We start from the raw sequence: 18,042 nt of genomic DNA, 5'->3' as shown, positions 1-18,042 counted from the left end.
TTCTCATTGCACATTGTAACAATAAACTAAGAACGGGTCTTGCATGCATGATGCTTTCTGAAAAATGCTCATCGAGTCTTATATCAATTACAGTGCAACTTAATTTCAGATTTTACTTGACTCAACTATCAGGATTATAGTTAATTCTAGCAAAAAAAATTAAAACATCTTCTACCACATTAAGTTAATTAACATACTGTACAAGCAATTACAAGATAATGTACAAGAAGTATAGATTTTGTAATAAGTTATAGTGAAATATTAAGGCTATGCTTTTCTAACCTCTGGTCAGATTTTTCAGTTACCCATTTGAGAACTTGACCTCCCTTCCACTATCTTTTGCATTGGAAATGAATGAGGCACCAATGTCCAATGGTAGAACTGATAGTTGGATTTCACTGTATAGAGAATGTAGCTAGAAATTACTGTTCAATATATTCCATTATTGTAATCATTCTACTCAATTTTACTCTTTAACAATACAATCAGCTTTGTATTTGCTTCCAGAAATACTTCACAGTGTTTCTTACATTGACAGATCAAAATTGGCAATTAAATTTATAATTAAACTAAACTAAGTGGGACCTGTTGGGTCACTATCACACAGGAGGCCTGGACCCCCAACGCAACCCGTTCTCCAACTCAATATTCCATCACTCACCCATAGCCCCCAACTGCGCAGGCACGGCTCATTTCCCCTCAACCACAGCACTCTCTCCCCCTCCTCTTCACCCTCCCTCTTCTTCCCCCTCTCCTCCTCCCCTTCCCCAACCCCTCCCTCACCTCTCCCTCCCTCTCCTTTCCCCTACTCTCAGTCACCCCCTGCCTCCATAACTCCTCTCCCCTCCCTACCCCCTCATATCCCTCTATCCCCCGCCTCCCGCACTCCTCCCCCAACCCTCCACTATCCCTCCTCACCTCCCCCATGGTCCTCCTCTCTCTCTATTTCCCACTCCCTACCCCCCCCCCCACTCTCCCCTCCTCTCCCTCTATTTCCCCTCCCCCATTCTCCTTCCTCACCTCCTCCCTCTTCTTTCCCCTCTCCTTCTACCCTCCCCCAATTCCTCCCACACCTCTCCTTTCCACTACCCTCATATCACTCCCCCTCCCCCCATAACACCTCTCCCCTCCCTACCTCTCTCCTCTCCCTCAATCCCCTCCCTCTCCTCACCTCCCCCACTTTCTCACCTCTCCCTCCTTACCCCTTTCTCCCCCTCAATTCCTCAATCTCACGCCTCACCTCCCCAGGATCTCGTGGTTGCTGCTCCTCTGACCGGAGGCCACGCCAACCGGAAGCCGTGCCGGGCAACGCCGGGCAGAGTCGGGCACCGCCGGTGACTGGCAGCAGACGCGGCCAATCAGTGCGGCGATGGTGCAGGAAGGGGCATCGCCATCCCGGCAGTGACTGACAGGAGAGGAGACCAATCTGCACATGCGTGTTTTTAAAGATTTTTAAAGTTTCATAACTTTTAAAATATACCACCGATTGGAACAAAACCTGTTGCACTTGCAGCACAGGAGAATGGTGAGTAAGGTGTTGACAAATTGTAGTGCTATTGTGTACAGTTTTTGCGCAAATATAAAAACAACGCAAACCGGAAGATAAGAAAATGAGAGTTTTAGTTATGTATAGATAGATAGATTAAGGAAGTGAAGTTATTTTTCAGAGAGTTTCCAAAATAACTTCCTTGATTTAATAGTAAGATTAAACGAGAACTTACCAGTTTGAAGTTTGATCTTTATTTTATGAGGAGTAACGTTGAGGGATTACGTGAAGACCCCGTCCAGTACGCACGCGTGTCAATCTTCAAAGCAGCGGTGTGAAATCACAGAAAACAGTTGTTGAAATGAACATAGTAAGATAAGAGAACCATAATACCTGTTGAACTTTATGATAGAGGGCTGGGAGTGGAGGGCACGTAATCCCTCAACGTTACTCCTCATAAAATAAAGATCAAACTTAAAACTGGTAAGTTCTCGTTTAATCTTACTATTTCACTTCGGAGTCACGTGAGTGACTACGTGAAGATTTTAAAGCTCTGTGATTTCATGCCGTGGAACCAAGTCCAGGTGTCATACACTGCATCAGTAGGCCAATGATGAGTGAGCATTAAGAATGCATTCAGACATGACATAGATATAGACATGTTGATGCTATTAATGAATAATAGTGGCAATAGTAACCTCCCTCAATCTGGAGGAAGTATGAACCATACCTAACATAGAGTTGGCAAATACCCCTGATCTGGCAATAGGTTTATTCTGAATATTTGGATAAATCAATAGTTTGACCATCCTGCAACCGCTAGGATGTGGTCCATCCCTGCTGCTGAGATATAGCGGTCCTGGTGGAGTGAGACTCAATGTCAATGTCCACTCCTGTATATGCCAGACCCACATAACCATCTGGAGAAGGTTTGTAGTGATACCTTCTAACAAGATTTTATGTAACTAATAATATGGCTGTCAGTCTATAAAGCTCTTAGGAACCTTGACATACTGGTGTAAATGTGTGATCACATGCAACCCAAGGTCCATGGGATATGCAACTCTAGTTTGGTCTTATGTCCCTGTCTAATCTGCTTGATTAATCATAAACAAAACATGTTATAATAGCCCGCAGATAAGATCATCCTATCCAGTGTTGCAATGACTGGACCCATAGCCCTGTACTCAGTGCCATGGCGTAATCACTAGTACGTGAGTATGACCATGGGCAGGGATGTTGCTGATGCCCATTGGTGAAGTGATGTAGTACAATGTTAACAACCCATATCTCTGTGTCTCTAAACCTGGGAGGTTTTAAGCTGACGATACCTTAATTCTCTGGATATCAGAGGGTAAGAACCGGACAGAGTGGTTTATGTACTCATCAACCAAATGATTAGGAGGTACTTAAGGCACAGTAATGGAATAGTAACTTAATGTTACAATCCCATAAAACTGAATTTTAATGTGTCAGTCATCCGTGCCGAGATAAACGTAAGGAAGCATAAACAATGCTTCCCATCTCCTATGCAGATAGCTGCTATATGGTGCTATCCCTGCAATCTGTAGTGAGCACTCAAATACTCATGGTTTGACAACCCAAGCTGCAGAAACGATCTCTCAGAGTCTGTGAGTCTATGGTTGATTATATCATGCAGAGGATGGTTTCAACATCACAACTGAACCAGCATCTTTTTATCCGGAATTAACCATGTAAGGTTTATGTTCATTCTTCGCCTCAGCAGGAGCCATAGGTGTATAACCCAGGCAGGCACTATGAAAAACCCGGAAGCGGGAATCTTGCTGAATTTTGCAAAACCCGTCTATTGAGGCCAAATGGAGGAAGACATAAAAGAACATTCCTTCCTAGTGTAGCGAGAATGCACCCTTCACCACTGTATGCCTCATTCACTGTTGATTGAATCTGGATGCAAGCAACTCAATAGTTAGTGTTCTATCTATCCACATTGTCCTTAAATACTTTGTGATCACACATTCATTCTGTGTTGCCATTGATTTTGCATAATAATACACCAATGCTAAATGTGGATTGGTAAAACTATCACCGGATACTTTGATTTGATTGTACCTTTGTGATTAACATATACCACCACCAAATTGTATCACCTTGGACTTGTGCATGCCGTATATGCATATCCACACACCCTTTAATGCACAGAATGCACCTGGTGTCCATTGGCAGTTGATACCATGACTGAACACTTGATAACTCATGCTAATCCCATCTGCCTCCGTAACTAGAGATGGTATTAGTAAATTACCCATCTTTGGGCAATAGCATCAGTTTGGAAACAACTGAAGATTTACAGATAAGAGGTTTTAGTGGAGCGAAGCTGTCCATCATAGTGACTTTGATTGTTTCAGCTAAAAATAACAGAGGTCTCATTTTTATCTCAGAGCTGATACCAGACCAATAAATGGATGATTATATCCCAACAATCAATAGTTTCAGTTGGTATCAATTTAAATTTAACTGGACGGGTGTGAACCAATTCCTCAAATATAGCTATGTGGCTGATAAGGCTAATTTAGTAAAATACAGTATGTTCAATATCATCCAGATTGGCCATGCTACTTATTTGTTAGCTCTGTGCAGTCGAAGCACTGATAGTAGTGATTTGGTAAATAATCTGGAAACTGGAGTTAGCCCATTGTAACGCCACTGAGTGAATCGTTGCCTCATCCAGTTAAATTTCAAATATATTCAACCCTGTGAGTGGAAATTATCACATGGAAGTTATTCAGAAAAGTCTATACTGCACATGCGGGTTGACGCTGTTGACAATGATCAGTCCACATCCCATTCTTGTGAGCCTTGTCTTGAAATACAATTCCAACCATATCTGTGTGCAGTATAAACTAATCTTATGTTATCCCAAACCAGTGTAAATATTCAAACCAGTTTAATATTACCAACTTGTATCCGTGACTGGAGACATCATCGATGAGGTTCCATACCTTTATCCGAATGGGAGGACATGCAACCCGACCAGGAGCTGCCTCAAACATGTGTGCGTGATTACATCTGCTCCTGGAGGTAGAGGAGCTCGCGTATGAGGTTGGTGCATCTTCCAACGAAGGCCGTTCTGGGCTGTAGCCTAAAAAAGACCTTTGTCCTGGTTGTACGGCCTTCAAGCTTTCACCAGCTTCAGTTCATCGTGGTTTGTTGGTGGGTGCGTAGGGATGCTGCCATCGAAGATGCGAGGTCTTGCGTGATGATGTGGCCTTCCTGAACCCGACGGCCACTCGTCGAGCTCCTGCTGCTGGTAGTGTTGTTCCTGCACCCCCTGCACACTTGTGGTTTCTTCAGCCAAACCCCTGTCTTCAGAGTCAGCCCAGAAGTGACTCCTAATGCACCCCTCTGTCGAGGGAGTTGCATTATGCAGCCCTCAATAAGGTGCTGCTATGAGCGTCCTAGGACCCCCTGGTGACTAGGCTCCATATACATGGTCACATTGGAGCTTCTGATCCATCAACCGCTCCATGCGGGATATGCGATCACAGTTGCTCCCGCCGGCGTCCATTCCTGTAACACATTCTCACAAAACAGCACACAACGACCTTCGAGTAAGGAAATTACCTGTGGGGCAACACTCCTCCCGAGCCTGGTCTCGTGGTCGTGGTTTGTTATAGGTGGGGTTCCTCTGTGTCCTTGTAGAAACACTCCATTGCGGGTTATTTCTCCCCCCCCAGCTTTTTCTCCGTGGTCCCTTATAACAGGGATTCTCCACGGTGTTCTCCAGCTGGGGATTTCTTTCACCGCCTCTCCCCCCCCCCCCTCTGGGTATCCCCGCAGTAACTGCAGCCGGGATATCCCCGCGGTCCCTATCAAAGGGATAACCACAATTTACAAAGTTGGTGGGGGGTTTTCCTGCTTTGGGGGGGGGGAATATTTACTGCCGTCTGCTCCTCGCATCCCGCAGTCTACAGAGCGGGTTCTCGGTCGCTCCCCATATCCCACGGTCTCCGGAGCGGCTGTCCTGGTGTCCACCGGCACAAATGTGAAGCCGCTGGCACTACTGCCAGTGGCTCGAAGGTGAATCCGTTTCCCGCGGTCTACGGAGCGGCTATGCAGGTGCCCCCTGCACCAATATGAAGCTCCCCAGCCAGCAATATGAAGCTCCCCAGCCAGCGGCTCGAAGGCTAATCCACCGCCGTCCGCTCCCCGCGGTCTCCGGAGCGGCTATGCAGGTGCCCTCCCCGGCACCAATATGAAGCCGCTGGCTCCGCAGCCAGCGGCTCGAAGGCGAATCCCCGCCGTCCGCTCCCCGCGTCCCGCGGTCTCCCGAGCGGGTTCTCCACCATATGAAGCCGTTGGTTTGCTGCCAGCGGCTCAATGGTGAATTTACCGCCGCTCACTACCCGCGTTCCGCGGTTCCGAGCGTCTAGGTCCGTGGGCGGGATTCCCCGTGACCGGGGTTCCCTGAAGTTCGAGACTGGGGTTTCCCCTCCGTCCCGACTTAGCCCCGGACTTTTAGCAGGACCTCTAAGTAGAGGTTCCTGCAAGAAGATTTTAAAAACCTGAAAGTATTTTTAAAACTTACCTCGGGTCTTTTGCTGGCAGGAGAATCACTTCACCCTGCCAGTCGTCACGCAATGCGATAGACGATATGGCACGCATGTGTACTGGACGGGGTCTTCACGTAGTCACTCACGTGACTCCGAAGTAAAATTGTAAGCTCGCCTCTTGTGCAAGTCCATTTCCCATAAACAAGGGGACAGCCCTTCAACTATCCTAGGTTTACGGTCTAGCATTCCCTTTAGCAAATCTTTCAACATTTTGTTAAAGGGGGTTCTTGTCAGACAAATCTGTAGTTTTTTTAAGGAGGTAACAAGCAGGATAGAGATTTGCTGGATGTTGTTTACTTGGATTTTCAGAAAACCTATGATAAGGTGCCACACATAAGGTTGCTAAACAAAATAGGAGCCTGTGGTATTAGAGGCAAGGTACTAGCATGGGTAGAAGATTGGCGGACTGGCAGAAGGCAAAGAGTGGAAATGAAGGAGGCCTTTTCTGTTTGGCAGCCAGTGACTAGTGGTTTCCGCAAAGAGTCAGTGTTGGGTCCACTACTTTTGACTTCATATGGTGATGATTTGGATGAGGGAATTTATGGGTTTGTTGCCAGATTCGCAGATGATATGAAGATGGTGGAGAGGCGGATAGTACTGAGGAAGCAAGGAGATTGCAAAAGTACTTGGACAGGTTAGGAGAGTGGGCAAATAAGTGGCAGATGGAATACAGTATAGCAAAGTGTACAATCATGCACTTTGGTAGAAGGAATAAAGGCATAGACTACTTGCTATATGGGGAGAGGATTCAGAAATGTATATCTTGTCAGAAGTTTGTACATTCCCCCTGTGACTGCATGGATTTTCTTCGGGTGCTCCGGTTTTCTCCCACACTCCAAAGACATACAAATTTGTAGGTTAATTGGCTTCTGTAAATTGTAAATTGTCCCTATTGTGCAGGATAGTGCAGGTGCTCTGCGCCTGTACTCTCTGGAGTCTAGAAGGATGAGGGGAGATCTCATTTAAACCTACCGGATAATGAAAGGCCTAGATAGAGTGTTCGCGGAACAGTTGTTTACAGTAATGGTAGAGTCTAGAACCAAAGGGCACAACCTCAGAATAAAAGGGCATATCTTCAAAATGGAGATGAAGAGGAATTTGTTTAGCCTGAGGATGGTGAATCTGTGGAATCCATTGCCACAGATGGCTGTGAAAGCCAAGACATTGGGTATTTTTAATGTGGAGATTGATAGGTTCTTGATTAGGAAGGGTATCAAAGGTTATGGGGAGATGGCTGGAGAATGGAGTTGAGAGGGAAAAACTGATCAGCCTTGATTGAATGGCAGAGTAACTTGGTGGGTTGAATGGCCTAATTCTGCTCCTATGTCTTATCACCTTATCCTTTAAGATGATCCATAAAACTTCATTTTAATTAAGTTTTGGGCCTTGCCCAAATCTCTATCTATGGCTCGGCGTCACACTTTCTCTCGCAACCTTCCTGCAAATCACCTTAGGACACCCTACTATTTTAAAAATCTACCCTTGGGCAAATTGTTGTTATTACCAAAAAATAAACCTAGAGACTTCAGGAAGAATTAACACATTCTCTGGCCAACCATTCTAAATGTTCGAAGGTCACTGCTGAAAACTAAAAAGCTGCTTTCACCGGATTTTTACAATGGACTTCAGATGCATTTCACCGCATAGAGTTTCAATTGAGGCTCATTGGAAGTTCTTCCACCTTTGAGAAGGAAAGGTATTGGTCTCATTCCTAAAACAATAACACAGAAATCTGGACTGTCATTCCAGTGAATTGCTGAATGTCATACACGGGTAAAACATCGCGGAGCTGCGGGACTGTGGAGCGACCAGCTGCGGGCGGCGGCGCTGAACTTAACATCGGGAGCCTGGGATCTCTAGATGAGATTGCCAGTTGTGGAGCTGCAAATGGCGCGGCCTTGTTGGCTTCGGAAGCCGCGGCCTCCAGTGCGGAAGCGGCTGTTCCAGGGTTCCCAAGCCGCTGGGAGGACTCACCCGATGCCGGAGCAACATCACCCAGCGAGAATGGCCTGGAACATCGGGCCTCCATAGAGGCAACTGTGGAGGCCTCAATGGGCTCGACTATGGGTGAACTGGGGTTGGGGACTGGACTTTGTGCCTTCCCTCATAGTGGGAGCCATTGTGGGGGGGGATGTTCTTTGTGTTTAAGACTCTTATTGGTGTTATGTCTGTATTCTTTTTTTGTGTGCTGCAAAATGGCAAAAAGCATTTCACTTCACTACACCTGGGTGTATGTGAATGTGACTAATAAAATACCTTTTGATACCTTTGGAGGTGCTTTTTGGAAGAATTGTTAAATATAGGCCCTATTTACTTACTTATTGAAAAAAAAAACAGTATTACAACTATTCCTCAATTTATGGGCATGTGTTCCTGGAAAATGGTTTGTTCAGCAAATATCTGTAAATCGAAACGCCTGGGCAACATACATATTGGTATTGTGATACACCACACTTCAATCATTAGAAGTAAGACACTGTTCATTTTAGCTCCATAAATCTAGGACATGAACCCACTGAGTCAACGGCATGAAAGCAATAATTTGTATATCAAGAAATTAGTGTATATCAAAGAATAGCCGAAGTTGTCCAGAATGCTATTTATTATCCAAGTGCTGCTTTAGGGAGAATACTGTGTGCGGATTGGCCACTGCATTTGCAAAATCACAATATTCAGAATGTTATAGAGTCATCGAGCATGGAAACAGGTCGCTTGGTCCAGCTCATCCATGCCGACCAAGATGCTCCATGTAAGCTAGTCCCATTCTGCCCATGTTTGACCTATATCCCTCTAAACCTTTCCTATCCATTTCCCTGTCCAGGTCTCATTTAAATGTTGCTATATTTCTTAAATAAAACGAGAGAATGCTGGAAATGCTCAGTATGTCAGGCAGCATCTGTGGAAAGAGAAACATGGGTGAAATGGGAACAGCCTGCCCGATCAGCATTTTCTGTTTTTATGTCAGATTACCAACATCTGCAGTTCTTTTGATTTTCATTCGGAATGTACTTCTTTGGCTGTAAAGTAGTTTGAGATATTATGAAATGTTCAACTGCCCAAAAATCCTTCCTCGGTCAGTAGTGCGTTGGTGAAATTCCAATCCTGTCAAGAGCAAAGTACAACATGAAGCCACATCTTTTAGAATTATCAGTGGGTATAACCATTTAGGCATATGTAAGTGCAAATCTTCATTGTTTCCTTGTCGATGGTCTTCATGATGCAACTAAAGAGCCATATGGTGTGTTACTGGTTCCTGATGAAGGCACAATACAATCATCAATCTTTATGGACATGAGATGAGGAGGATGGCATCAGTATGAACCAATGTGAATGTGGAAACCTTACAGTTCCTTCATCATTTGCCACAATGCAATAATTCTTCAGGACACACTTTTAAGTCCCAAATGCAATTAAAAATCCTGCACTCAATCTTTATATCTTCATATCCAAATTCCCCACTTCCCTACAACTTTTAAACACATCATTGTTTGCATCTGACCAGTGCATTGGGGACAACTTCTGCTGTTCTTTGATATACACTAATTTCTTGATATACAAATTATCGCTTTCATGCAGTTGATTCATTGAGTTCATGTCCTACTCTACACCTAACTCACTAACTTCCCTCCGTTAGGTTTCCAAACTACTGCTGGTATTGACACTACACTGGTTTACTCATGGCCCTTTGTGATTAGGATGTGTTGTTTTACCTTGTCTTCTTTAACCTTCCAGTCCCCCTCTTCGAGGTGCAGATTTGTGGTAATGCCCCTTCTAGTTTCACTCCTTGCCCTTTCATTAGCACACACCTTAAGACTGCGATGTCCATATGAAATTTCTTCATCTAACCATTGCTCACTATTAAAACCCCAGAATCATCCCTTCCTAAATGCAATTTTAATCAGATCATTTCATTTCCATTTTCCCTCCATGACTTCATTCTGTGGAACACTTTGGAACATTTTGTTACATGAAAGATATGCAAACTATTGTTCTTATGTTGTGATTTTCTTTTTCCAGGAACATGTATTCAAGTCTAGAATTAGTCTGAAGAAGATCTTGAAGAAACATCACCCATTCCTTCTATCCAGATATGCTACCTGTCCCACTGAGTTACTCCAGCATTGTGGGTCTATTCTCGGTGTAAAGCAGCATCTGCAATTCCTTCCTACACATTAGAGGCTTTGTTGTTTGTTTGCAGAGGCAGTCACAATTTATTCATTAAACTTTAACAACCTCATTTGCTTTTTATTCCAGTCTTATGAAAATGTTCAGCATCATTCTCATTGATGTGATCCATCTAGGCAGAATGGAAAGGCTTTGAAATGCTTCATGCCCAGAAAGGTGAGTCACTGCATGACGAGCCAGCAAGTGCTTTTTTCCTGGAAATTAAAAACAGCGTACAGTTGCAAAATTCTAAGCCACACAAGACCCAAGGTCGCATGTGCAATAGAAAGGGCTCTACAATATTAATTGTTTTCTGTCCTTGCAAAGTGAGCAGGGTGAAACAGTGGAGCATAGCAGTGGGGGATGTGCATGGCAAAGAGGCCTGAACAGGGAATATGAAGGATTCAGCCGAGCAGTGCCAAAACAGTGCGGGAGTGATTGGCTGCTGATGGAGCAGCCATGGAGGACATCGATAGCATCGCCAGTAGGCAATACAAAGGAAATGCAAATGCTTGTTTATAACACAGACACTAATTCTGGAGGAAACCCAATGGGTCAGGCAGCATCTGTAGAAAATGGATAGGTGACATTTTGGAGAGTGACCTTTCTTCAGTGTGATTGTAGCCGAGGGGGATGGGAGTGGGGGGGGGAACTTGAAGCAAGAAAACTATAAAGGACAAATCAGGCCCGGCAACAGATGACCTCAGACAAGGAGGTTGCCTGATAGGCCAATTGTTGGCTAGGGATGGTATAAACCCATAAAGGTTACATCGTTGCAAACTGTGGAACGCGTTCACGGACTATTGGTGGAGGAAGAAGGGTCCGGGGTGGGGGAGAAGAGGGAAGGAAGGAGGAGGGAGGTGTATGTGGAAGTTAGCTGAAATTCGAGAATTCAACGTTCATACCACTGTAAGCTCCCAAGCAAAATATGAGATGCTGTTCCTCCAATTTGCGTATAGCCTCACTCTGGAATGAGTTCAACGGAACAGTGGGGGCAGGAACAGGAACTTGTGTTTGTGGCTTTTGGGGAGCAGGTGGAAGCAGACAGTGCTGGTCTGGGGAATTTCCAACCAATTTCCCTTTACTTACACTCTCCTCCACCTAGTGGAATTTGTCCTCACCTTCAACAATTTCCCCCACTTTATCCAAGTTTAAGGTGTAGCCATGTGCACTAGTATGGACCCCAACTATGCCTGACTTTTTGTTGGTTACATCAAACAGCCCTTGTTCCAGGTATATAGTGGACCTATCCCCCAACTCTTTCTCCACTACATCGATGACTGCATGAGCACAGCTCATGGGCACAGCCTCCAACTTTATCATCATCTATCTGCACTGTCCACTTCCACCTCCTCCCCCACAAATGGAAACATAGAAAAATAGGTGCAGGAGTATTCCATTCAGCCCTTCAATCAAGCAAAGCCATTCAATATGATCATAGCTGATCATCTAAAATCAGTACCCCGTTCCTGCATTTCTCCCATATCCCTTGATTCCGTTAGCCCTAAGAGCAACCCTGGGAGACACATTGGCTCTGTTGTTCCTGTCCCACTGAACACATCTCCACATACCCTGATTCTATCCTATCCACCCTTTTCCAATCCATTCCCATTTTACATCTGAGACACCTCACACACCTTTCAAATCTTTAATAACTTTCCGTTTCTAGGCCCAACGCACTCATCTTCACCATGGACGTCAAGTGCCTCTACACCTCCATCCCCTACCAGGAAGTTCCAACAATCGGCCAATCAGAGAACCTCCATGCCTGAGGTCATCTGTTGCCAGACTGATTTGTCCCGTTTCATTTTCTCTCGGTTCCACTCCCTCCCCCCCCCCCCCCCCCCCCCCCCCCCCCCCCCCCCCCCCCCCCCCCCCACTACAATCAGCCTGGAAAGGGTCCGATTCGAACCATCACCTATCCATTTTCTCTAGAAATGCTGCCTGACCCATTGAACCACTCCAGCATTTTGTGTACTTTGATGGCATCGCTTGGCCAAGCTCTGCAACACCAACCAACCCAGTGCCACCGCCAGGACAATGGGCCTTAATATTCAGATTTATATTAATAATCATAATAATTAATAATAAGACTCAATATTTTTACGAACTTGAAACTTGAAGACCACAAGATGGCACCGGAAACCTGGCGGCTCTTTGTGTACATTCTCAGTTAAGTTCACTATTCTCACACTACAAACTTGGTGCACTTTTGTACTTATTTATGACTGTGTATATGGCCATAGAGTCATAGTGTGATACAGTGGAAACAGGCCCTTCGGCCCAACGTCCACATTGGCCAACGTGTCCCAGCTACACTAGTCCCACCTGCCTGCATTTGATCCATATCCCAACAAACCTGTCCTATCCATGTACCTGTCTATCTGTTTCTTAAACGTTTGGATAGTCCTAACCTCAACTACCTCATCTGGCAGCTTGTTCCACACACCCACCACTCTTTGTGTGAAAAAGTTACCCCTCAGATTCCTATTAAATCTTTTCCCCTTCACCTTGAATCTATGTCCTCTGGCCCTCGATTCCCCTATTCTGGGCAAGAGACTCTGTGCATCTACCCGATCTATTCCTCTCATGATTTTTACCTTTAAATTTCTGGGCGTGCATATTTCCGAAGATCTTTCCTGGACCTAGCACACTGATGCAATTATAAAGAAAGCACATCGGCGCCTCTACTTCCTGAGAAGATTACGGAGATTCGGTATGTCAAATAGGATTCTCCTGAACTTCTACAGGTGCACAGTAGAGAGCATATTGACTGGTTGCATCATGGCCTCCTTCAGCAACTTGAACGTCCAGGAGGGGAAAAGACTGCAAAAAGTTGTGGCCACTGCCCAGTCCATCACCGGCTCTGACCTCCCCACCATCAAAGGGATTTATCAGAGTCGCTGCCGCAAAACGGCTGCTAACATCATCAGAGACCCACACCATCCTGGCCACACACTCATCTCACCACTGTCATTGGGAAGAAGGTGAAAACTGCAATGACCAGGTTCAGAAACGGCTTCTTCCCTTCAGCCATCAGGCTATTAAACACGACAACAAATAAGCTCTGAACTACAACAGACTATTATTATTATTGCACTATAATTGTTTGATTTTTAAGTATGTGTGTATGTGTATATATCACACTCAACGTTTTTCTCTCATTTATGTACTATATTTACATATTCTGTTGTGCTGCAGCAAGTAAGAATTTAATTGTTCTATCTGGGACAATGACAATAAAACACTCATGACACCTCTATAAGATCATCCCTCATCCTCCTGCATTCCAAGGAATAGAGACCCAGCCTACTCAACCTCTCCCTATAGCTCACACCCTTTAGTCCTGGCAACATCCTCGTAAATCTTCTCCGAACCCTTTCAAGCTTGACAATATCTTTCCTATAACATGGTGTCTATAACTGAACACAATATTCTAAATGCAGTCTCACCAACGTCATATACAACTGCAACATGACCTCCCAACCTCTGTACTCAATACTCTGACTGATGAAGGCCAATGTGTCAAAAGCCTTTTTGACCCTTATCTACCTGTGACTCAGCCTTCAAGGAACCAAGCATTTGCACTTCAATGGACAATAGACAATAAACAATAGACAATAGACAATAGGCGCAGGAGTAGGCCATTTGGCCCTTCGAGCCAGCACCACCATTCAATGTGATCATGGCTGATCATCCCCAATCAGTACCCAGTTCTTGCCTTCTCTCCATATCCCCTGACTCCACTATTTTTAAGAGGCCTATCTAGCTCTCACTGGACAAACCGTCCGTAATTTCGCCTCTGAACACAGCCTTGACATCCTCCTTAACCAATAATGCAACACCGCCCCCCCCCCCCCCTCCTCTTTTTCCCTCACCCCAGTCTCTCTTGAAGCTCCTGTACCCCTGAACATTGAGGTGCCAGTCCTGCCCCTCCCTTAACCAGGTTTCAGTCATGGCTACAATGTCCCAGTCGCTCGTACCTATCCACGCCTTAAACCCATCTGCCTTATCCGTCAGGCCCCTAGCATTAAAATACGTGCAGTTTAAACCAACCCTCCTTCCTCGCTCTCCGCCTGTCACCTGCCTTTTCTGTCCACTAACCTTTCTCTAACCACCCTCCATTCCAGCTTCTAACCACTCATCTGCCTCTGCCCTGTATGAGATCCCACCGTCCTGCCAAAATCATTGTATGATTTTACTGAATTGTTTGCAAAACAAATCATTTTGCTGCGTCTTGGTTTATGTGACAATAAACTGCTACTGTGCCCTTGAGCCATGGAATAATCGATGGAAACCTGAGCCCAAGCAGTGAGGAATAAGTTATTTACTTACAAGCTAGCTGCCTACTATCCCTCACCAGCTACAGTTGAATACAAGTAGCAGATGCTCGTTTTTTCCCCATAAAATTATATTGTGCAGTACACTTGAATGCTGCACAGCACACTGCAGCACTGCAGATCAGATTTCTAGTGCTACACTGCAAACCCTACAGTAAGTCAGACGTAGTATTTCCTAAGGACGGGTCTAGAAATTCTCAGATTTAGCATTGATTTTTCAACAAATGTCAAAACAAGAATTATTTTCTAAAAGAGGGACATAAATTTGACCATTTCTGGTTCAAATCATCATGTAGGACATTCAACTGGATATTTCAGGTCATTATTCACCCTTGAATGCCTGAAGTGAGCTTCACATGCAAGGGATTAAATAATTCCTCATTCCAAGGTCTTTTTGGAACACTGAGGGGGAGACCAAATTGTCGGAGGGACGACTATTGGAGCACTGTGCCGGGACAATTAGGCCTTCACAATACTACAATGGATTGTAACGTGTAAGTTCTCTAAGGCAAGATGGTTCTTGATGCCACCCCAAACATCATCAGCCCCCTCCACACTACCTTCCCAAACCTCCTGCACTATGCACTCGGCTGTGATCACGCTAATGGTCACTTGTCTGCCGACGCAGGCCATTCATCTCATTCTCACTGTCCCTTCCCCAATTTAACAGATTAAAATTTCTCCTTATCTACTCTCTACCGCCCCCCACCAGCACCCAACCTCTACCTCCCCTGAACATTTCTGATCACCAGCCTTAGACCTTGGGCACTATCTAAATTTGCAGCTGTAAATCCAAGGCAGAAATGTTCTTTGGTCTGCCACTGTTATATCCATCCAGAACTCTAATTAGCATGCATTAGAATTCCAATGCTTGGGGTTTTCTACAGCATAATGCTCCATTTATGTTATGAAACAGAAAGCAGCCTGCCCCTTGAGAAATATCAGAAAAATATTCGGAGGTTTAGTGCTGTCAGGTATATATCCAGTTAGCCAAGCAATTTCTAATCACTGGTTTTCTTCAAATGTGGGGCTATCTTTATGTCCCTTCCTCTTCCCAGGAGAGAGGAAAATAAGGATCATGCATTGAGTTGCTCATGTTGAAATAACAGCGACCTTATTTTGCAACCAGGGTCACGAGACTGTGCAACACAAATGATACCATACATCATTGATTTACATTGACTGAATTAATTAAATTATACTTTATTGTGTGGGCATCTGATATTTCGACTGCTGTTTGGGGATTCTGCTGTGATCAGGCAGAAGGTAAAGGCTTGGAGATAAGGCAGGGAGGCCGAAGGGTAAAAACGTGTGGATGAAGAGTATTACACAAAAATGAGCCAGATACGTGTGCTGGAATTAGCGCAGTGCAGAGGAATGCTGGCATGTGAATCTTTCAGCTTTAATCAATAATAAGACATTCCCTGAGACATATCTAAACAAATCTATTCATTTCACTGTTAAAACTCTGAGCTGGTAATGCATATTTACCATATTAAGAATGCTGGGCATAACTTTCAAAATGTTCACATAAGCTACTGGCTAATTTTGTTTATGGTTTGTGGTATGTGCTGGTAAGCGAGTGATGCTGATGATAACTTCAAGAAGACCAAAGTGGAAGAGTTGAGATACAAAAGAAGGTGTTTGCTTTTAAGAGACATTCTGCATAAAATTCTTATTACTGAATTTGATTTAGTTGCCCTTTATAGAGACTAAATTGAATGTATCTCGTCATAAAGTCATAATTTCATACAGCACAGAAACAGACCCTTCAGACCAACTTGTCCCATTAGCCTAGTTTTGGCCCTTATCCATCTAAACCATTCCTCTCCATATACTTGTCTAAGTGTCTATTAAATGGTGTTATTGTATCTGCCTCAACTATCTCCTCTGGCAGCTTATTCCATATCCCCACCACCCTCTGACTGAAAATGTCACCTCTCAGGTTCCTACTAAATCTTTCCTCTCTCACCTTAAACCTATGTCATCTGGTTCTCGATTTCCCTACTCTGGGTAATGGAAACTGTGCATTCACCATATCGATGTGCATTCTTCACTAACAAAGAATCCCGTCCTGAAACGTCTCCTCTCCATGTTCTCCAGGGATGCTGCCGGTACCGCTGAGTTACTCCAGCACTTTGTGTCCTTTTTTAAAATTCCATGTGTCTTCTTGTCCACTTCTCCTACCACTCCTGCTACCTTGAGGGATCTGACCATAGGATTCCAAGATGCTTTACTTCTTCAACACTTCTTGGTGTCTCATCATTTATTGTGTATCCTTCTCCCAAAGATTACCTCTTCAATCTTTACTTGCCAGGTTCCCTTGTGTTAATTAATAATATACTTATATTAAAGTGGAAGTTTGCAGCCACCCTAAAAACATTTTATGGCGTATCCTTCTTTTGAGAGGGTATTGATTGTTTCCTCCATGACTCACTTCCATTAAAACTGTAAGTAGCCATGGTCAAGGCAAAATATCCACTCATTTCCATCTAACAGACCCACCATAATTTCTAAACAGGTATTAGAAATCCACCATGAAGCCAATACCAAGTTAGGAACCTATCTCCTTTAATTTAGTTTCATCACTGAAAGTAATCAATATTATATTCTCATCAAAAATGATAAAACAGAAATAAAGCAATTATGTCTTAGTGAATGTACACGCCACTTTGAATCACATTTAATATGAGCGACGTAAATGAAATGGAAAAATGATTCAACAAACACTGTACCTTGTTTACCTGTAAGGAACACACACACCTGACAAAACGCAATCTTCACATCCAGGATAGGTTCACTGCTGTAGTACAAGAAATGTCGGCTCATAAATACCTGCAGGGAAAATGAAAATGCTAATGTTGTTTTTAATCCATTTTATGATGAATGCATCCTCACTGAATTAAACAAGTCACTTAAGGTTAGAATGGCATGATAAATTAGATGTTGGTTTACACAATATTGACACTTGCAATATTTGTACATGGCCAGTAAATTACTCCTCATTCTCGATTCTTTTCAATTACCAAAATTGCAGTCAGTTCTCCTTAAGTCAAGATCCTGAGAGGGAACAGTGTCCTTAATTGGAATGATATTGAAAAATCCAGTAGTTTCAATTTGCACAGACTACATCCATTCTACAAACCTGCGTCACGCAATTTATTTTGCTCAGCCATCAATTTTGTACAAGCTTTCCAATTTAATGGAAACCAGCCAGCAATATCTGTTTATTAAGCCCTATTTAGAAAGAAGATACTTCATCATTTTGAAATATTTGGAAGAATGGTGCCTTCTAAATAGATGCAGAGAGACTAGGATATGTCTGATGAAAAGTCATCGACCTGAAATGTTCACTATGCACTCTCACTGCAATTGTTGCACAAGCTGGTGAGTACCTAAGGCATGTTCTGTTTTAATATCAGAATAATCAGCAGCAATACTATTCTTCTTTGGTAATAAC

General features: G+C 44.0%; 1 protein-coding gene across 5 annotated transcripts in view; it reads right to left on the bottom strand.

Moving 5' to 3' along the window:
• mapk10 (mitogen-activated protein kinase 10) overlaps positions 1 to 18,042 on the bottom strand; it is a 237,464-nt gene that overhangs the window by 122,432 nt on the left and 96,990 nt on the right. For 3 of the 5 annotated variants that reach the window (XR_008723964.1, XM_055640033.1, XM_055640034.1), the window contains exon 2: positions 17,346 to 17,417. Coding sequence is in view for 2 of the 5 variants with exons in the window: in XM_055640033.1 (XP_055496008.1) it covers positions 17,346 to 17,417 (72 nt within the window). In the remaining 3 variants the exon portion in view is untranslated. Of the gene's footprint in view, positions 1 to 17,317; positions 17,418 to 18,042 lie in introns of all 5 variants that reach the window. The other 2 variants (XM_055640036.1, XM_055640035.1) reach the window with 2 other exon arrangements.

Source organism: Leucoraja erinacea, chromosome 1 (genome assembly GCF_028641065.1).
Source record: "Leucoraja erinacea ecotype New England chromosome 1, Leri_hhj_1, whole genome shotgun sequence".
Lineage (NCBI taxonomy): Eukaryota > Metazoa > Chordata > Chondrichthyes > Rajiformes > Rajidae > Leucoraja > Leucoraja erinaceus.
Note: the sequence above shows the minus strand (reverse complement) of the source record. Positions and strands in the feature narration are given on the sequence as shown.